Source organism: Leptonychotes weddellii, chromosome 1 (genome assembly GCF_054177405.1).
Source record: "Leptonychotes weddellii isolate Sample4059 chromosome 1, ASM5417740v2, whole genome shotgun sequence".
Lineage (NCBI taxonomy): Eukaryota > Metazoa > Chordata > Mammalia > Carnivora > Phocidae > Leptonychotes > Leptonychotes weddellii.
The window spans coordinates 16,138,783-16,159,601 of NC_138369.1; the positions used below are offsets into that span (position 1 = coordinate 16,138,783).

The 20,819-nt window shown below is 59.7% G+C and overlaps 1 protein-coding gene across 11 annotated transcripts in view; it reads right to left on the bottom strand.

Moving 5' to 3' along the window:
* CACNA2D2 (calcium voltage-gated channel auxiliary subunit alpha2delta 2) overlaps nt 1-20,819 on the bottom strand; it is a 115,133-nt gene that overhangs the window by 11,029 nt on the left and 83,285 nt on the right. For 9 of the 11 annotated variants that reach the window (XM_081818340.1, XM_081818300.1, XM_081818333.1 and 6 more), the window contains exons 4-21: nt 13,428-13,472; nt 10,013-10,154; nt 6,908-7,039; nt 6,661-6,718; nt 5,477-5,527; nt 5,257-5,356; nt 4,981-5,139; nt 4,639-4,746; nt 4,462-4,540; nt 3,837-3,886; nt 3,573-3,662; nt 3,320-3,391; nt 3,036-3,110; nt 1,617-1,691; nt 1,469-1,540; nt 1,311-1,382; nt 1,145-1,206; nt 162-238 (exon numbers count right to left, since the gene is read on the bottom strand). In XM_081818340.1, coding sequence (XP_081674466.1) covers nt 162-238; nt 1,145-1,206; nt 1,311-1,382; nt 1,469-1,540; nt 1,617-1,691; nt 3,036-3,110; nt 3,320-3,391; nt 3,573-3,662; nt 3,837-3,886; nt 4,462-4,540; nt 4,639-4,746; nt 4,981-5,139; nt 5,257-5,356; nt 5,477-5,527; nt 6,661-6,718; nt 6,908-7,039; nt 10,013-10,154; nt 13,428-13,472 — 1,519 coding nt within the window. Of the gene's footprint in view, nt 1-161; nt 241-1,144; nt 1,207-1,310; nt 1,383-1,468; nt 1,541-1,616; nt 1,692-3,035; nt 3,111-3,319; nt 3,392-3,572; nt 3,663-3,836; nt 3,887-4,461; nt 4,541-4,638; nt 4,747-4,980; nt 5,140-5,256; nt 5,357-5,476; nt 5,528-6,660; nt 6,719-6,907; nt 7,040-10,012; nt 10,155-13,427; nt 13,473-20,819 lie in introns of all 11 variants that reach the window. The other 2 variants (XM_081818309.1, XM_081818304.1) reach the window with 1 other exon arrangement.

The following is a 20,819-nucleotide window of genomic DNA, read 5'->3' on the forward strand; positions in this document are numbered from 1 at the left end:
TTTCCGACGGCTGGTGCCCCAGCCTGCGGGCGCCTGGGGGGTGGGCAGACTGGGCAGGGGGGGCTGCCTTGCCGCCAGTGGCTGGCTATGCTGCCTGGGGCTGGCCAGGGTGCGGGGCAGAGGCAGGGGTGCAGGGCGCAGGCAGGGGCTGGGCCACTTACACTTGACCTGCAGGATCTGGTCGCTGAGGTTGGCTTGGAGGTAGAAGGTGCTGTAGGGCGGGAGCACAAGCCCTAGGCTAGGGAGGAGGGGAGGGGAGGAGCGTATTTCACTGCTGGGGAGAGGTGGGCCACACTGGCATCCGGCCCCCCACCCCATGGCCTCGGAGCCAGGCAGAGTGGCCCAGGCTATGACGTCCCCTCTCCTGCCCACTAGGGCCACCTTTCCCTGTTAGCTGTGGGAGATTCAGTCCCCGAACTCTCCTGGAAGCCTCAGAATGACCAGCCCCAAAGCAAGTCCCTCCCCACCCCCACTCCCCTTCCCCCAGCAGCCCCTCCCGCCCCAGGTACCCAGCCGGCCTCCTCAATCAGGCCAGCAGCAGACTCACAAGGGGCAGAGCACTGTCAGTGAGCTAGGCTGTTGGGTGCACAGCCATGGGAGTGGGGTCCTCGGTCCCCAGAGACTTAGGTCATGTGCAAGCCAGTGAGAAGCAGGGCTGGTGCTAACACGGTGAGGAGCAATCACAAGCTGGGACTGGGGTGGGAATGAGACCGGCTCTGGGGGGCACAAGAAGACAGCCTGCACGGCCTGGGCCTGACCCACAAGGGTACCTCCTCCGAGGGCTGTGGTGCCTGTTGACAGCCAGCCTGGGGATGTGCTGAGGGTGACATCCTGGGTGCAGATACCCAGGGATACGATCCAGGCAGGGGTGACGTGAGAGGGTGGTGTGGCATGGGGAGACATCAGATGCACTGTCTTGTCTCTGTCCTGTGCTCCCAGGAAATGGCCCTTGTTCCTGAAGGGCCAGTGAGAGGCCCTTGGGGGACCGAGAGTCCCGGGGTGAGTAGTGAGCAGCCCTGGCTGCTGGTGCCCCACTAGGATCATGGCTCCAGCCACTGAGCACCCACAGACTGGGTGGGGAGAGGGCTCAGACTCTGGGCTCTGGGGCTGCCCCGCCCCTCCCTGCCGGCCCCGCCCCACTCACCTATAGTTGGTGCTCCTTATGGGCACCCAGGTGTAGTTCCGCACCACCTCGTCTACGTACCTCTGAGAGAAGAGGCTGGGTCAAGTACTTGGGCCAGTAGGCAGGGGTGGGATGGAGTGCGGGAGGATGCCCACCCTGACTCTGTCCCCCTCCCCCATCTTCTCACCTCGTCCAGGGACTTGACCAGTGTTCTGATCTGCTTGTGGCCCTTGTTGCCATCGATCATGCTCCGACGGATCTGAAAGGGCCAGAGACGTGAGGGGTGCGGCCCCTACTCTCGGCTGCTCTGGGTGCCGCCATCCATACTCCCCTCCTTGCCCTCACCTCCTCCTTGTTCTCATCCTCCAGCTCAGCATCCAGGAAGTCCAGAGTCACTGGCTCCCGGAAGTTGGTGGTCTGTGGGAGGCAGGGCAGGAAGTCAGGGGTCCCTATCTTGTAGGGTTTACCCTCCTCCTGACTGCCCCTGGCTCACCTGGGACTTGAGGTTGGGGTGCAGCAACACATAGCCGTTCAGGTCAATGGCAAACACGTAGCCGTTGGCTCCAAGCTGGGGGTGTAGATGGAGGGGCTCAGAGCCTGGAGGGCCGGGCAGGGATTCCCCAGCCTCTCGAGCTCTTCCTCAGCCTGCTTTCCATACGACTGAGGGCTGCCGTGTGCCTGCCTGGGCCAGGGGCCCCCACATGCCACGTGGCCTTGAACCTATTTCTCAAGTCAAGCCCAGCACGCTGGCGTCCCTTGTTGAGGCTGATGGGCTCCATGGGACCACGAATCGATTTGGCCTTCTGCCCCCATGACTCCTGGTTCTCTTGGAGCTGTCAGTCGGCCAGACTGCTCTGTCTCCATTGGCCCCTCAGCGCCGCCGTCTCCTCCCTGCACCCCCACTTCCGCCTCCTCCTGGTCCCCATCTCAGTAGAGTGCCGAGGGAGGAGGGTACCCCGTCCAGACAGAAGTGAAGGAGGAGTGAATGGGACCCTGGGCTCACCCTTAGCTCTCTAGGCTGCTTTCTCACTGAACATGGAGGCCAACCACACGGGGCCTTCGGGTCGAGGCAAGCTATCACACATGTCTCATCCCCCACCCCTTTCACAACCAAGACTGAAGCTGCCTTCGCCACAGGCCCTGGGCCAGCCACACTGACCTTGCACCTCCCCTGGTTTCTGATTTTGGTTTTCACCTTCAGTCCTTTGCTCAGAGAGTTTCCTGTAACTCCAAGGTATGCCTCCTGTCTATCCGACCATCCAGGGGTTGGCAAACTACAGCCCCATGGGCCATACCTGGCCCATCACCTGTTACTGTATGGCCAGGAATATTTTTTACATTTCTTTTTTTTTAAAGATTTATTTATTTATCTGAGAGCGACCTAGCAAGCGTGCATACAAGTGGGGGAGGGGCAGAGGGAGAGAATCTTCAAGCAGACTCCCTTGCTAAGCGGCCTATGTGGGACTCTGAGCTGAAACCAAGAGTCAGACACTTAACCAAGAGCCCCTGTTTTTTTGTTTTTTTTTGTTTTTTTACATTTTTAAGTGGTTGAAAAAGATCATGATGTGAAAATTAGGGGAAATTTAAATTTCAGTATCCACAAACAGAATTGTATTGGAACACAGCCGTGCCCATTTATTTGTTTTATCTGTGGCCGTGCTCAGTACAACAGCAGAACTGGGTATGAGTATTTACACTGGCAGAGCCTAAAATATTCATAGTCTGGCCCTTCACAGAAAGTTTGCTGACCCCAGCTCTAGGCCCAAGGTCACCTCCTCCAGAAGCTTTCCCTGACTGACTGAATTCACAGGTCTCTCTGGAGGTGCTATAGTCCCCATCAGACATCTCTGCTGAGCCTGGCTTGCGTCCACGTGGGAGGCAGAGCTGGGTGGATGGGCAGATGGACACTTACTGTGTAGTTTGGAGTCAGCCTCTTGATGTCATTCAGAGCCACATCGATGCCCATCACACCCAGGATCAACTGGTTCTGGGAGCAGAGGCATGGGGTCTGCAATGGGCTCAATTCCACAGGGGAGCCCCACTGTCCAAACCTCATGCCCAAGGCCTTAATCTGCTCACAAGTAGTTGCCTCTGTCCAGTCTGAAGGCCGGCCTGTCCCTCTGCCAACCCAGGCCTGCCAGGGGCATGCCCGACCCCCTCAGGCATGCCCAGCCCTTCCCTGGTGGGGAACCTTACCTTTTTCTCCCCAGGGCCATCCTGTGTCAGGTTGAAAACAGGGAGGGTCCCTGTCACCACCAACCCCAGCCCCTGAAGGGAGAGGAGGATGACAGGTTAGTCTCCTGTGGCCAGCCATGCCCCACCCTCAGTGTCCAGAGAATGGGCTCAGGCACAGGCCCCTTTTTTTCTTCTCTGTTTGGTTTACTCCCATAAGGGGGCCCTTAAGGAACTTGACCTTGTGGGCACATCTGTGGGGGCCCAGCGGCCTTACCAGAGCATCCTCATACACGTTGGTCCATTGCACCTGCTTGGCTTCCTTGCCCGCCAGCACCATGGGCCTGCCCAATACATCCAAATATTCCTGGGGAGAAGGTGACTGGAGTCACAAGTCCACCTGCCCACTGCATCTTCCCTGTTCTGCCTCCCCATATATAAGCCAGCCACCAGGGGGCGCTCTCACACCACAGCAGCCCTTCATTCACACTGTGCCCGGAAGTAAGGGGCTGGGAGGAGGGGGAAGGCCCTAGGGTCTCACCTGCGTGTTAATGCGGATGGCTCCAATGGAAGGGATCTCAAAATAGTAACCTGTGAGGGAAGGTGAGGCAGAGGTGGGTCTGGGTGGTACTTGGGACCCATGGCACAGGGGCTCCCGTACCCCAGGCTGTGTCCAGGCCCCCTCACTTTCTGGTGTCACTCCTCCCAAGCTCCTATCCCTTTAGTGCTCCCTTCCCCTGTCCTGTCAAGGGTGCTGATGCTAGGGAAGGGGCCATGAGTGTAGGGGTGTAAGGAAGCAGAGGCAGGGTGAAGGGACGAGCCTAAGGCTGAAGTCCCTCATGCCGGGATGGTGGTGACATTCAGAGTTCACCCAGGGGCCAGGCCCACATGCATGAAGTGGTAGCTTGACCAGCAAACAGACAACGGGAGCAGATAAGCCAGGAGATGGATGGACAACGGAGAGACAAATGGGCAGAAAGATGCTCAGTCAGATGGACAAGTTACATGGCCAGACAGAGAGATGGACAGTCACACGCATAGGAAGATGGATGGTGGGTAAACAGGCAGCTTGAAAGCTGGACACATGGATGGACAGGTGGACAAGCAACGTGAAGGCCAGCAGGGCACGGCTGGCAGCCCTGGGGCGGGGACGCTGGACGAGGTACCTTTGTTGGCGCAGGCCATCCACTGCAGGGGCGTGACGTCATAGTTGTGTTGCCCCACGGAGAAAGTGAACACGCGCACCTATTTGAGGCTTGAGGTTACTGCTGTGGCCACAAGAGTACAGCCCTCCCCGGTACTGGGCCCAGGTCAGGGGGTCCCCCACCTGGGCTGAGCCTCACCGTCCGGTTGGGCCAGTTGTACTTCTCAAAGACATCCTGCACGCGGTCCTCACCGCCGTCCGTGAACATCATGATCATCTTATTGCAGTTGGCACGGGTGATGTTGGACTGGTCGGGGGTAGGTTTGGGGTCAGCAGCTCTCAGCCCCTCCCTGGTCCAGGGTAAGTCTCCCTCCCCCTGGAAGGCCCGGCCCTCAGGCCCTCCTCCCCACAGCAGATGGTGCTATCTGCCGGAGCTGCCTGTTGGGCGCTAACAAGGCCATTCGTCTTGATTTCCCTGGTGTCACCAAGCCTGGGCCTTGGCCTGTCCCCAGCCACCCGCTCATCCACCCACGGCGCTCACGTTCTGCAGCTGGTCGAAGGCGTACTCAAAGCCGGCCTTGTAGCCTGTGGTGCCCTTGGCCACCATGCCCTGCACGGCCTCCTTGAACACCTTCTTGTTACGCACATTGGCCTGCACCAGGTGTGTGAAGCATGACACAGGCTGCGCCTTTTCGTTGAACTGCAGGGACAGGGCGGGTGGTGAGTCACTGAATGCCCCCACCACTCAGGCTGGCCGGGGCATTCGGCACCGGGTGCGGTGACCCATTCCTCACCCGCCTGCCACCTTGGCACTCACCGAGGCCACGTTCACATAATCGTCATCCGAGAGCGTGTCCAGCATCTCACAGACAGACGTCTTCATCAGCTTCAGGGTCAGGCCGCTCACGCTGCCGCTCCTGGGAAGGTCATGGAGGTGCCAGGTAGGCCTCAGGTGTTCTCCTGCTGTTCCCTCATGAGGGTCCCAGGCGGCAGATTCTCTCCCACCCCCACCCCTCCTGCAGGCATCGCTCACTCACACATCCACGATGATGACCATGTCCTTGGGCGACGAGGCCCCCTGGATGTACCTGCCCGGGAGAAGTGTCAGTTAGGGCCAGCCTCACTAGGACCTTGTGGGTCCTTTCTTCCTTCACCCACATATTGATTCAATGTGTTTCTACTGAGCATCCACCGCATGGGCCAGACAGCGTTCTAGGCACCGAGGATACCACATTTAATAAAACCGTCCTGGGGCGCTGGGTGGCTCAGTTGGTTAAGCGACTGCCTTTGGCTCAGGTCATGATCCTGGAGTCCCGGGATCGAGTCCCGCATCAGGCTCCCTGCTCAGCAGGGAGTCTCCTTCTCCCTCTGACCCTCCCCCCTCTCATGTGCTCTCTCTCTCTCTCTCTCTCATTCTCTCTCTCAAATAAATAAATAAAATCTTTAAAAAAAAAAAACAAACGGTCCTGGGGTGCCTGGGTGGCTCAGTCAGTTAAGCGTCTGACTACGGCTCGGGTCATGATCTCGGGGTCCTGGGATCAAGCCCCGCGTCACAGTGTCCCCTCTCAGTGCAGAGTCAGCTTGTCTCTCCCTCTGCCTCCCTCCCCCTGCCGCGTGTGCTCTCTTTGTCTCTCTCAAATAAATAAAGTCTTAAAAAAAAATGAAACTAAAACCGTCCTTGCCCGTTACATGAGTGACCTGGTCCCCCAGCACATGAACGAGCCCAAGGAGGGCTGAACAGGTGATCCAGAGAGGGGGCAGGAGGTATGTTCCCGGGCCCCAGTGCTTGTCATGTCCCCTGGCCTGGGACAAGGCTCCAAGGTCTGAGTCCTAGCTGTGTGTGGGATGGAACAGGGAGGGAGGAGGTCATGGGGTACCGCAGGAGAGGCAGAGCAGAGGGTGGGGTGTTCAGGGCTCAGATGGGGGGTGCGGGGGCTGGCGACCTGACAGAGGATATATCCACCCTCGGGAACCCCACTGGCCCAATCCCTCAGTCCCGAGGGGGTGGAGTGCCGGGCAGTGGACGGGGGGCAGAGGCAGCTGGGAGGCCTGCCTGGGTGATGGGATCCATTTTCCAGTGGCAACGATGTGTGAAATGAAAATTGGATAGAGCTGGCTGCGCCCTGCTCCGAGTCCTGGATATCGGGAGGGAGGGGAGCGGGCGGCAGAGGTCAGGGGGATAGAGGGGGTGTCCCTGCCCAGCTCCTCCTTGCTCACTCACCAGGGTCTCCTTCGGACATCGTACAGGTCGATTTTCTTGGGGGCTCGCCATGGGGTGGCTGTGGGAGGAGAGAAGGCGAGGAGGGGGTCTGGTAGGGAAGGGCCTGGCCAGGGCCGGCTGGCCTGGCAGGAGTGGCTACTCCACAGCCCACAGGGTGAGCAACCACCCCACATGCCCCAGGATAAGTGGGCTGGCTGACGGAGGAGGGTGGGTGCTGAGTGGACAGGAGAGATGGGCTGACACCCACCGGGATAGTAGCGAGTGACGCCCGTGGCACTTCCAAAGACCTGCCACAGCAGCGTGGGGTCCTGCCTGCGATTCTCGATGAACACATTCTCCAGGGCCTCTGTCCAGTTGAGTTCATTAAGGATGACAGTGGCTGTGGGGGAGACAGGGGGCGGGGGTGAAAAGTGCCCGGGCTGTCCCCCTGTTGAACCTCACCACGACGCCCATTCATGTACCCTGCACTTAGCGAGCTTCACCTGCTCTCTGCCTGGCGGGGCTCTCCTTCCTCAGGGCTCAGCTGAGGGCTGCATCAGCTCCTCCAGGAAGACTTCCAGGTCCTCAACCCCTCCCAAGCCAGCTTAGCCTACCCTTCGGCCAGGCCCCACGGGATCAGGCAGGGCAGCCGTGGCCTGTGGCCCCTGAGACGGGCTGTCCAGGTGGCAGGGAGTTGTAAATTGGGATGCCCATCCAGCATGCTGCCTGGAGCTTGCAGCTGGTCCCTTGGGAGCTCACCCACTCAGCATGCACTCCAGGCTGCAGCCACAAGAAAGCAATTAAGGGCCCAATGATGGGGCAGGAATTATTCAGCTATTAAGGTACCTGATAAGCTGGAAGCCACTCAGCTCCATGATTAATCAGCTGGGGCCAGGAGCAGGCCGGGGCGGGGGCGGAGGCTCTTGGAGGGGCAGGGGCTGTGCCACGATCCTGCTCCAACACAGGCACTTGCACACACATGCACGCACACGCATACAGCCTGTATACTCCCTGACACGTGTCTCTGCACTGGACCTCCGTGTTTCCAGCCAGGTGTTAAGAGTCCCTCGTCCTTGAACCTACCTGCCCAGCAGCCCGCCTGCTGCCATGGGCACGGGGGCACGCATGCTCACACCTCCACAGCACGCTGCACCCATGGGAGGACAGCAGTGGGTCTTGCTCTCACAAGAGCAAGTTACCCCCACCCCCCCTTTCCCCTGACCTCTGTGACGGCACACGTGTGATCCCCTGGCCGGACCCACCCCGACACACACTCACAGAGCGAGGCTTCTCTCAGACGAATGCGCTCGGTCCTGCAGATCGCTCAACCAGGGCGGAGACTCAGGATGGCCTGGGCAGCACCCCCATCCCCCAACTCAGGACAGCCCTAAATCTGGCCGATATGTGTGTGCGCACGTGCTCTCTCACGTGCAGCGAATCTGTCTCTGCGTATAGGACCCTCAGAGAAACCCGCCAGGGGCTGGCCACCTACTACTGCTGGGACTCTGTACCGAAACCCCCTCCCCCAGGGACTATTTTTTTCCTCCAGTTTCTCCCACTTGCCTTTCTTCCCAGGCGGAGCCCTGATAGATCCCTATCACAGATCCACCCCAAGTAAGGCTCAGAGAATGCCTTCCAAAGGCTCGGCTCTTTGGAGCAGGGCCTCTGAACACTGAAACCTTTAAAGCAGGCGAAGAGCTGTGATTTAAAGAGACAAATGCGTAAGGTTCTGCCCATCGCCCAGGGGGCGCGGACACATCCCTGGGCACGGGGCCCTCTGCTCTCGCCCTCCGCCCTGCAGTGTGGGGCCTTTGCTGCATCGTGTCTGCTGCCTAATCTCTCTCCCTCTGCTCCCACTCCCTTCTCTCTGTCCTTGTAGCTCCCCTTAACTGACCATAATGTGAAAACAAAAACACATTTCTATCATTGGCTGTGCCTATTGAACAGTATGTTATGGTCCCGTTCCTAATTTAGAAACTTAGTGACTTGAACAATTTCTATTTTTCTCTTTAACGAAAAAAATAAAGCCGGTTCTCAAATGTTTCATACGGTACTGCCTGCCCTGGGAGAGTCTGCCTGGCGAGTCCCAACCGTTGCTGGGCCTCAGTTTCCCCATCCTCCCAAGGAGAGGCTTAGGGCCGACTGTCCTGGAAGCCCCTCTCGCTGCTGGCACAGGGGCATTTCTGACTCAGGTCAAGAGCCAAGAGCAGACCCCCGCCTCAGCGGGGCTGTCCCCGTGGGTATCCATGACCACATGCACACACCTGCATTCACTGTGAGACACACTCCGGCCTCCCCGCCTGGAGAGGGCCTGCTACTCAGCCCCATGTGCACACACCCACACCCACGTGCACACTCAGATCACGCTGAGCTGGGAAACGGGGACCATGCCCCCTCAGGCAGGCGATTACAGATTTAATTAAAAGTGACACAGTAAATAAAAAACATATAAAATGTAATTTGTGTGGGTAGCGAGGGGTGACTGGGGAGGGCGGTATGGCTCCTGTTTTAATTAGCGTGCCTGCCTGTGATAGTGCTCCTCGACTGGCTCCGGCAGGTGGCCTGAGGGAGGCCTGTGGCAGGGACGGCAGGGGTGGGGGCAGCACCTATCCTCACCCCTGCCTGAGGCTGCCTAGAAGTCCTGGCTGACCCGAAGGGTGGAGGGGGGCCTTCCTGAGGCCCCTGCAGGATTCCCTGCATTCTGGAGACTACCCAGAAACTCTGGGACCTGTGTTCCAAGACCCTCCACCCAGGGGGCCCCTTGGAGTCTGAGGTTGCCTTGTACATGCTCACAGAATTATGCCCAAACCACCAGACCCCAGGGCCCTGAAGCCCGCTGCTAGAGCTTTCTCTGTAGTGCTTGACTCGGTCTCTTCCCCCTACACCTCCCAAGATCTTCAGGAAGTTCCTTCTCATGTCTGACTCAAATCCTTCCAGCTGTAGTGACTTGGTTTCCCCACTGTGCAAAGCTGCCCTGTCCCTGGACAAGGAGGGAGATGCTCCAGGGCTGGCGTCCGTGAGTGAGGGACTGCTCCCTGTTCCCCCAGCCCCTGTGTTCATCTGATGTGGTAGCTCCTCAACCATTCCTACACGGGGCCTGGGAATGGGGGACGGCGGGGAGAAGCTGCTCTGGGGGCACGTGGGACACATGTGTCCACAGGGGCAGGAGACTGTGCGTGCACAGCGGTGAGAGTCTGAGCGTTAGCGTGAGGCCATGCCTGAGAATGACTTGACGCCTGCGTGTGGACGTGGGTAGCAGGGGCTGATGGCAGACGGCACTGGCTGAGCACTCAGGACCTGGCAGTGCCCAGGCCATGGGCCTTGCTCCCGTGCTGGCTGCGGAGGGCAGTTTCTGATCGCTCTGCACACTCACAGCCTTTGTAGATGTCCGTGGGGATCTGCACGGCCGTGTACGAATAGTTGACTTTGTTCTTGAAGTTTGAGTCCTCAACGAAGTCCAGCCTGAGGGTGCTGACCTTGGACCCCCTCTCCACATCCTCACTCTCAGGGTCATCCTGCAGAAAGGGATCCCCCCCACCGCGGTCACGTCAGGGCTAGAAAATGGTGGAGTGGGGTCAGACAGCTCTGCAGGCAGGAGAGGGCCAGAGTCTAGGTGATAGGGGCATCTCAGAATCAGAGACGGGGAGAGATGGAGAGACACAGGGACAGATGGACAGGGGGTATGGACCCCTCCCCCAGGAGGCCTGTGACTCCCACCTGCCCCTGGCCACCCCACCCACCATCCCTACATTTGATAAACCCAAATTCCAAAACCCAAACCAAACTTCCCCACATTCTTAGAAACCAATTATCAATGAAGGAGATTAAGTCCCAGTGAGAAAGAGCAGGCTGCACACCTCTGCTTTCAAGGATGGGCTTGTGTGAACCCAGGGAGGCCTAGGCAGCCCTTCCCAGGAGCCTTGGGCCCCCCCGCACGGGGCCGCCCATCCCCTGCATGGAGTTCCTTTGGCACCAGTGAGAGGGTCCTTGCCCCCTCTGGGGGAGGGTCACCATCCCCTCAGCAGGTGGCTGTAGGGGCTGAGTTTGTGGGGGGAGAGCTGGGCTGGGGTGGGGGCTAGCACTGAGACCCCATAACTTCCAGAGGGAGGGTCCTCAGCGCTTGCTAGCAGAGGGACTGCAAAGGCCCCTGTTGACTTTCTAAAATGAGCTGCAGCCGTCTGACAGGTGCCAATTACAGCATCTCTCGGCCGAGCAGGCTGGGCATGCGCCGTGCACCCCCGCCCACCACCACAGGCTGGCAGGAACGGGTCTGTCGCTACAGCGCTGATGCCGTAGCCGAGCGGCGGGGGTGGGGTGGGGGGGGTGGGCAGGCATGGGTGCAGGTGTGCAAGGGGGAGGGGAAGATGGTGGTAGAGAGTGAAGAGGAAGGCAGGGAAGAGCCAGACGGGGAGGAAAGGAGGGATGGAGACCAAGGCAGGGCAGGGGCAGAGCTGGGGGCCTTGTGCCCCCGGAGGAAGGGGTGTAAGCAGCTGGGCCATCTGCATGCCCCCTCACTGCCTCTCAACCCGTGTGATCACGGTCAACACCAGGCTCAGCTCATTTCCACCCCCTTGTGGCTCTGCAGACCCCACTGCTCATTGGGTCCTGGGCACACCCGCTATGTTCCTGCCTCCCGCTGCATCTTGTCTGGGGAAAGAGTGATCGTGCCTCCCTACCCAGCCAGATGTGCTCTGCCCACCCCAGGAGTGCTCCGGGTCTGTCCTCCAGCCTGGGGAATGAATTACTGCCTGGGTGGGGCCGCAGCAGGCGGGCCTGTGTGGGGGTCGGCACGGCCCTGAGAGGGTCTGCCGCAAGGACCGTTGGCGTCTCTTCAAGGGTGGATTCTGTACAGCAAAATCCAAGCCATCTGCTGCCCTCCCCTTGCCCCCTCGCCCCCTCACCACGTGTGCGACTCTCTGCCCACCTCGGCACACCCTAGGAGGACCCTCAGAAGCTCAAGGATGCTGGGTAAAGCTGGGGCAGGCAGCTACCCAGCCTGCCGCCTCTGAGGCGTGAGCCACTCACGTTCCGCTTGCAGGAGGGGGAGGTGCGGGAGGAGAAAGCCCCCGAAATGTCAGCAGCAGATGAAGGGCGCTGGAAAATTTAATCTCCCAACTTTCCCAACTAATGTGACATTTGGATTCCGTTCTGATAAGCTATCAGCTGGCGAACTTTTTCCTTCCTTCTCTTTCCCCCACCCCCACCTTCTGGCTGGTAATTTAAAAGTAAATGGTCTAGAAAGATCTCTAACTGTACCTCTGGCAAAGATTAAAAAAATAAAACAACACAACAAGCAGGGGAGTCGGCAAATGTGTTCATGTCAAATTTTATAGAGGGCCAGGCTTTTGGCCTGCCCTTAGCCCAGCCCCACCCAGGGTGCCTCTCCCTCCTGGGGCTGTCCCTACCCCCTTGAGGGGCGGGGGGGGGGCGGGGAGCGTTGCAGGGAATCAGTGATTTAGAGCCAGGGGGCGGGGGTCCTGGGCACAGGGAGTTCAGGGGATCCTGGCAGGGGTCTGGGCACCAGAACAGCCAAGGAGCCTCTTGGCGCCACCCCCATGCCCAGGGGTTTTGTACGGTGGGCAACTGCAGTCTCCTGGTTTATATTTAATGCACTGATTGCTAAAATTACAGCCTGCTGCTGAGGGGGGTAAGGAATTAGATTCAGGGTCTAATTAAAGGTTCGCTCTTCATTTGAATTTCAGATTCCAGCTTTAATTTTAGCAACTTCTCTGGGAGCCACGGAGGCTCAGCCAAGGGGGAAGCACACCTGCTTTAGCCCACCCACCCCTCCTTCTCCAGCCCCCTGCCCGCCTGCCCTCCTCAAGGCTCACCCAGGCTGGCCTGGCACCACCGACCCTCTGCAGGGTTCCCTTCCTGCCTGTCCACCTCCAGGGGCACTGTCTACCTCCCGCTCACCCCAGGAAATGCCCCCGGCCACTGAGCCCGGGAGAGGACCCCTGGATTTGGGGTCTCCCGCCCCAGCCAGAGCAGGTGGGACCCCAGAGACTGAGCTGTTACGACACCTCTGTTTACAGAGGAGATAGTCAAGTTCAACTACATTTGCCTCCAAGGCAGGCAGATGGACTTGGGCCTTAGCAGGTTCACCAAACACTGTGGACTCTGTGTGCCCTGCCCTCTCGGACACTCTTGGCTCCTCTGTAGGTCCCCTGCTACCAAAACGGTCATACGGCTTTCACGCGAGGCCTCCGGAGACGGGGCGCCCAAACACCCACGAGACAGTCAGGGGCGCTGAGACGGGAGCAGTGAGGGTCTGGGCCGTCCAGCGAGCCCTCGCGCCATCACTGCCAAGCCAGTGACCCCAGCAGAGCCCGAGCCCCGTCCTTCATCTGGGGAACGGGCACACAGCTGGGCTGCCTCTGCAGCGGGGGCAAGCCTGACCGAGCTGGCGGGAGCCCCGACGGTGGGGCCAGCTGCGGGGGGCTCAGCACACGGAGGTACCTGCACCACGTGAGTCACACCACAGCCCCGTCCCGGCCCTGCCTGCCCACCTCCAGGAAGCCCTCCGCGCTGCTCCCTCTCTCCTCCGCTCCCACAGTGCCCAGCCTCCTCCATGCTGGCACCTGGACTGACCCACGGGAGGAGATCCAAGCGCCTCACTACCTGCCTGGGGTCGGGCGCAGGGCCTGCGCCACCGCTACTTTGCAGGGTGACCTCAGAATGTGGGAGGGCGCTGAGACCTCACACCCATTTCACAGCTGCGGCTACTCGCCAAGGGACAGTGTGGGGCTCTGGTGGCTCTCCTCCCCCAGCAGGGGTAGGGCACTCACCAGCTCAGCGTCGGCCTTCGCATCGTAGTACAGGATATCTTCCTCCTGGGGGGAGAGAGAGGCCTTGACCCTCACAGCTGCTCACAAGGCTGCTTGAGGTGCAGCCGGGGCCCCCGCCCTGAGGCCCCCACCCAGATCCAGAGCAGCCTTGGGGAGGGCTGGCTGCATTAGGCCGGGCATGCCCACCCCCGCCCCAGACAGACACCCCCTCAGGGGCCCTCACAGGCTCCAGGGGCATGTGGTGCCCCAGGTTGGGGGGGCCTCCCGGGGGCTCCCTGACTCCAGGACCGCTGAGAGGCGGGGTCAGAGCCAGCCTGTGTGCGGAGATTCTGGCCGAGGCAATACCAGGGGAGTGAGGAAGATGGGAAAACAGAGCCGAGTCTGGGCCAGAGTGAAATGACTCGACACTGCATCTTCCAATTTCTTCTACTAAAAAGCCTGCTCATTATGGGCATGTACTTATTAATTATCTGTGATTTGTTGTGAAATGCAAGGGGGTTTACACAACAGGAGCGGGGAAAAAACAAAGCCCGGCCCCCCCCGCCTGCCTCCCCGGCCTGCCGGTGCGCACCCCGCCCATCCCGGCCTCGCTCGCTTGCCTGAAGCCTGGGTTCTCGGCCATCTGCGCGTCATAATCACCGGCCACCCCGGGGACCCGTAACACAAATGGGCTAATTTCATGTTTAATGATCTTTAATCAGAACTGAGCATGGCTGACAGAGGCCGCCAGAAGGTGAATCTGGTGCCCTCAAGTGCCACTGGCCCCTCTCCTGCCCCTATGGGCTCTAGGGTCAGGACACAGGAGAAGGCCACCGTCCGAGTCACCCTCCTCTAGCGCTCCTCAGTGCTGTCTTGTACCGCAAACACCTGGTGCGTGGCCCTGGCAGCCTGTTTCTTTGTGGTCGAAAATGGGGGTGCTGACCAAGTGTGCTCCCAGCAAGCACAGAGCCAGTATTTACTCTCTGGGGGGCAGAAGTCACCTTGGCCACCCCTTTGCTGTGTGACCTCAGGGCCGCACTGCTCCCTCTCAGCTCCGGCTCCTCAGGCTTCAGGGAGGGGGCTTGGCCTCGGGGACTGCCCGTGTGCTGGGCCTGAGGCCGTAGTTTAAGGTGGTCAGTATGGGGGCTTGTTGTGGGGACAGTTGTGAGTTGTCTCCCACCAGAGGTCTGGGGGGTAGAGGCCACTGGCTGGACCCGTAAACCCAGTCTGAGCATTTCTGCAACATCGACTCCATGCCTGGCACCAGGCTTGGGCAAGACCACAGCAGCTGGATGGATGGAAGACCGGAAGCGACTTGATTGCTTCGGTCACCAGAGGCATCTGCTGCGTCCAGCGCTTCACACATGCTGGGTTTACGGGGCTCCTCCGGGAGCCCTGCGACCCTCCCCCTCATACAGATGAGGACACGGCAGGGGTAAGAGAGGCCTCGCACCCACGCTCCAACCCGCCTTCCCATTGCATCTCCAACCTTTGCCACACCACCCACCGGGCAGGAGGACTGGAGCGCAGGTGGGTGCAGGGTGGGGGCCGGGGCCCGGGGGCCGGGGCCCAGGTTCCAGGGTGCTCGGCCTTCCCTTGCGCCCGGCTCCAACCAAAGCACATAATGAAAGCTGACATTATATCAAACACAATAAGGAGTTTCGGTTGATGAAGATCATTCCTGAACACACAAACCCATTAAACCGAGGGGAAAAAATATCAATTCAACACACTCGCTGGCAAAAAGAAAATGTGATTTGTTATCTAAAAGGGGGTTATAAACACGGCTCTGATGCTCTTTCCCTCCGTAATGAAAACAGGCGGGCGTGGTGGGACGACTGCAGATTAGAACATGGGGCTTCACTGGCCAACTTTTTTTTTAAGATTTTATTTATTTGACAGAGCACAAGCAGAGGGAGAGAGAGGGAGAAGCAGGCTCCCTGCTGAGCAAGGAGCCTGATGTGGGACTCGATCCCAGGACCCTGGCATCATGACCTGGGCCGAAGGCAGCCGCTTAACCGACTGAGCCACCCAGGCGTCCCTCACTGGCCAACTTTTTAGGCAAACCTCCTGCAAGGACAGGAAAGGGCACGGGTGGGGGTCGGTAACTCTGGGGCCCCCAGGAGACACACGCCCTTCTCACAGGCCGGGCTGGGTCCTGCCTGCACTCGGGCCACCCCTGGGCAGCTGCCCCCACGGCTCCCTTTGTCTTTTTGTCCTGCAGTCTCATGGTCTCAGCAGAGGATCAGATGCTGGTGGCATCAGTGACACAGGGGAAATGTGTCATAGAAGAGGATGCCAGTGCCCTGCAGACAATGGGTGAAGCTCAGGAATCTGTATGCGGTCCTTGTCCCCCAGGGTCCTTGTCCCTACCTCTCCTACCTTGAAAGGGCCAGGCCAGGCCCCTTCCTTGGTACAGAGAGGATTAGCATGGGATGGTGGCAGGCAAGGTCACATGTGTGAAAACACGTTGTAAACACAGCTGTGGTCTCTATGCTTGATGCGGTGTGGAGCTGGGGGTGTGACAGAATGGGGCCATCAGGGTTGGAGTTGGGGGGGATCACTGGAAAGGCCTCTGCGTCTGCTTTGGTCTGCCCAGTGCCCCGTGTCCACCATTACTGTCCTGCCGTGGTTAGACCACAAGGACGTGGTGCCTAGCGATTGCACGCAGGGGCCTTGGCAAAGGGTCTTGGCCTCAAATCCTGACCTGAACATGCGTGCTCTGGGATCCCGGATGGTGAGTGAAGACTGAGCCTGAAGCCTCCGAAGTCCCCAGTGGCCCCAGGACTACTCCTGGGGGTCACTCCCATCTCATCAAGGAGGCAAGGGTGCCTGTTAAATCCTGTAGCCTCGGTGAGGCTTTCCTTCAGGGTCTTGATTTCCCACTTACAAAGGTGGGATGAAGATGCCCTACAGAGGCAGGGAGCTGGGCCTCTCCAGGCGCTGGGGCCAGCCCTACCTGTGGGGGCCCTTATGTTTGCAACTCCAGTCCTGGGAGGGGCCGGAGGGTGGAGGAAACCCTCTGGTTGGGGAGAAATGGGCATTGTTAATGTCTGGGGTCCACACCCAATGCCCCCTTCTGCTATTTTAGGGGCCATTTTGCTCAAACTTGGCAGGGGGTAGGGGGAATCACCCTTCTGAACTCACATTTCTCCCCCTTGTGGATTTCTGTATGACGGATAACACATGAAGGGTGGGGCTGGGGGGCCCACATGGCCTTTGTACAGACGACACATACCCTCTCCTTAGCTGGAGCTGAGCCCAAGAGAGAACACGAGGGGTGCCGGCAGGTGGGAAACAGGGCGAGGAGGTGAGCATGGGGTAAGCATGGGGAATAGCAGTTGGTGCCTATGTCTGGTACTATGGGGTACAGTGAGGATGACTGGCCTTCCTGCCCTGGCCCACGGCCAGCTCAGCTCAGCCAAAAGGACTGTTTTCTGAGAGAGCCGTCTGTCGCTGGCTTGGCAGAGAGGCAGGCAGCAGGCCTGATGGCTGGGGCAGACCTCAGGCCGGGGAGGCCACCTGTCCTGTCCAGCCGGCTCCTCTGGCCTGGTCCAGCCTTCACAGTCTTCCTTTTAGGTTCCCAGACAGAGCTACCTCTCCCATCAGACCCCCCAGGGTAGGGCTGTGTCTCCCGCTTCAGACTCCCCAGGGTAGGACTGCTTCCTCCCTTAGACTCCCAGGGCAGCACTTTGTCCCCTGCAGGGCCAGGTGTTGGCACTGAGGCCCTGCGGCCAATGGCCTCTTCTGCCTCTTCCACCCATGCCCTGGCCCAGCTCCTCCCTGGTGGTGGTCCAGACAGCAGATAATGCCGGCACAGTGTGGTGCTGGGCCAGGCACGGTGTCCAGCAGGCGGGCCATCTTCATCTCCCCTAAGTGTTATGGGCACCAGAGCACCTGCTGCCTGCCTGCGGGGTCAGGGGACGTGCTGCCTCTCACAGGGGCCATGGTTTCCCGGGGGTCCAAGGGCTGTGGCCAGGCTGGGGTTCCCTGCATCTGCCACAGCCAGTGTGTGGGGTCATGGCCTGAGACTAAGAGGGGAACAGGGGGCCTTCATGTCCAGACCTCTTTCTCTCTCGTGCGCCGTCTCTGAGCCTGTCGACCCCAGGATCCCCCAAGTGCCTGGGCTGGCGTTGGTGGTGTGTGTGTGTGTGTGTGGATGTACTATACCACTGTCCACTCCTCAGAGGTCTGCATGTAGACCTACTGTGTGCCGCTGGCATAGGGAGGACCATACCCTACTGATCACACAGTGGATTCCATGTGCCAAGCATCTCCTCTGTGCCCAGAACTGCCGGGTGCCATTCTCCCATCTCAGAGGTAAGAAGACCGAGGCCCAGCTGCTCTCGGCCAACCTATCCACAGGGCACTCGGCTGGGCACATGGACAGATGGTGGACAACACTGAAGCAGGTCCGACTGCTTCTGGCCTAGAGGAGTCTTGAGTGGGGCGGACAGATGAGTCCACTGGGATACTGGCCTGGGGCAGGCTGCACTGGGAACTGCCAGTGTTGGGGGCTCCCGAGATGGATGCTGGGGGCCGTGGGGGCCAATCCCGGGCTTGGGACTCAGAAAGAGGAGCCCTAGGGAGTTAACTGGAGCGGGAGAGGCATTGCCCTTTTGAAGGAGGAGGGCAGGGCATTCCTGGGCCAAGGCCCGGCTTGCGTAAAGGGCCTGAGTTTGACACTGGCGTTGCGGCTCTCCAGAGTGCCCCGTGGAGGAACACGCTCCTTATCTGTACCTCCTGAAGGTCATTGGGAAGGACATGGTCTCAAGAGTGGGTGGTATGCCTGCAAGCGACAAAGACGCCATCCCTTTCCCAGCCTCAAGGCCCCGTATCACCCTGGCATGCACAGTCCCCACTTGCAGCTGCCGCCAGCGCCCCCCCCACTCCCCCCCCCACTCAGGGCAGGCTGGCGAGCCAGCTAATGGGCCCGCCGTAAGCCTTGATGCCTTTCAGCCAGGCAGCAGGGTGACTGCAGGGCTTCTGGGGAAGAGCGGGGCCCTGACCCTACAGCTGGGAAGGAGGGGGTGATCTAGCTCCGCCCTGCCCGAGATACAGACAGACGCACAGCTGGACGGACTGAGGGGGAGGCCCGGTGGTCACTTCCACAGCTGGGGGCCTCCCAGGTCGTGTCGAGGGGAGGGGGCCAGCCAGAGCCCACTCCTGCCTCATCTCAGGACAGGAGCGCGCAGGGCCGGAGACGCCCTACACTCTCACCACCTTGGCATCTCTATGCCCTGATGTGTGCAGTGGCCCTTTCGCACACCAGGCCCGGGCCAGCAGGCAGCATCAAACACCAGAGTCCTTTGCCAGATGGGGAAACTGGAGCCCAGAGAGGGGCAAACCCTTGCAGGGCCCCGTGGGGACTCGGTGTGCAGGGAGCACATTGTCTCCAGCATCACCTGTCTCAGCATTCCCGGATGCCCCTGAGACCTTGGTCCCCCTTCCTGGCAGGCCCCCATGGTGCCCACTCTGGCCTGGGGTAAGCTATTCCTGCCTCAGGGAGTAGCTGAAAATCAGGGGTCAGGAGTCTGGCTGGATGATCCTTGTAAATTTTGGGTTTTCTGCCGAGTCAGGAAAAGAAAATAGGTTTGGGGCTAAGGCGGCCTCTTTGTCTTCTTGTCTGGGGCCTGGACTGGGAGGGAGAGAAAACCAGGCTGAGGGCGGGTCTTTTCATTCCCTTGTTCCCTGTTCCTTCACTCACTGTCCCATGTCAGCTCTGCACACGGTCCTGGGTAGGGAGAGAGGACGCAGATATGTCAGGAACAAAGGAAGGGCCGGAGTAGGGGAGGTGTGGGGGGGTGGTGGGGTCCTGGATGGGCAGAAGCTGGAGGGGCTGATGGACTGTGCCATGGGGGTGGCCTCACTGGGAAGGGACAGACAAGCCGGGCCGCCGGGAGGAACAGAAGGCATTCGGGCAGAGATCAGGAATGGGCCTGGAGTGAGGTGTTCAGCATGGCTGGGGCACAGGGGGAGGTGGGTGAGGAATGAGGTGGCCAAGGTAGGCAGGAACAGCCAGATCAGGGCTGGACCTTGAAGAGGATTCGCCCGGGCGGGTGCTGTTTTATTGGTGGCAGCGTGATCTGAGTGGTGGGTGGGGGCACCGCCACCATGCTGTTTCTGATCAAGGGGCTGAGGAGGCACGGGGACCCGGGGATGGGTGGTGGTGTTGGAAAGGGAGGAAGAGAGAAGGGTGAGTCTTGAGCTCCTGGGGAGGCGGGGTCTGTCCAAGGAGTCATCCACTCATTTATGTGTCCACTATAAACAATCACCTGTTAGCTCCAATCCCACCTGAGCTCCCTGAGGGTAGCACCCAGCACTGACCAGGAAGCAGAGGAAGGATGCCATGGGGTGGGCGAGGCAGGGCAGGACTCAGGATGGCCTGGCGGGATGGAGGCCAGGGATGAGGAGCAGACAGGTTCAGGGGGCCTGGATCATAGGCATGAATCCCCTGGGACCTGACAGCCTGGCTGTGAATCTCTGCCACCAGCAGGTGCCTCAGGTAGGTCTAACCACCCTGTGCCTCAGTGTTCTTATCAGTTTAAGTAGGGATAATAATCCACCGGCCCGCCAGATGTGCAAGACCCAGAGCTGGAGCGGCAAGGGCCTACCCCACCTTATTAGGCCCCGGGTCTCCGCAGGCAGCCCTTGGCGCCTCTCCCCGTGGGTAGCACAGAGACCCCCGGGAGGCATGGCTCAGATGCCTGGGCAGCTGTGGAGGACACACGAGCCCTGCTAACTGGCCTGGTCCCTGAGGGTTCCATCATCCCTGGCATTGGGGGTTCCCTGGGTCTGGGAGGAAGCCTGTCTCAGTTTACCTTCTGGCTTACTGAGACCCTCTGAGATGCTGGCCTGATGGAAAGGGTGCAGGTGTGTCCAGCCCCCCCCGCGCCAAAGCAAACACAGCTGCCTGCATTTGTGAGGGCCACCTGTGTTTGAGACTGGCAGTCAATGAGGGTTCCCTTCCTTCCCCCACATTCTGGGCCCTTCTGCCCTCAAGAAGAGACCTACTACCACCTTCTCACCCCTCCACTCCCTTGGCACCTGGGCTCCTTCTGAGCTCTCTTGGTGGAAGGAGAGGCTTCTGTGGCTGTCACAAGCATGGTCCCTGATCCCAGTCAGACAGCCTCCTGGAAGACAGGCTGCTGTTCAGGGAAGTCCCAGGAAGGGGACAGAGTCCCCCTTTGGCAGTGACTCTTCTAGGTCAGTGTATTACAGTCTGAAAGGTCCTGGAGTCAAGGGACTTCTTTGCCCTAGGGTCTCTCCAGAGTCTGGGCACACCCTTAACCTCCAAGGCAACACCAACTTTGGGGAGCATCACTTTAGAGTGGCCTGTCTGCCCTTGGGGGACCCCACAGCTCCTCTAGGGTGAAGTGAGTGGTTCATATCTGCACCCTGTGTCCCAGCACT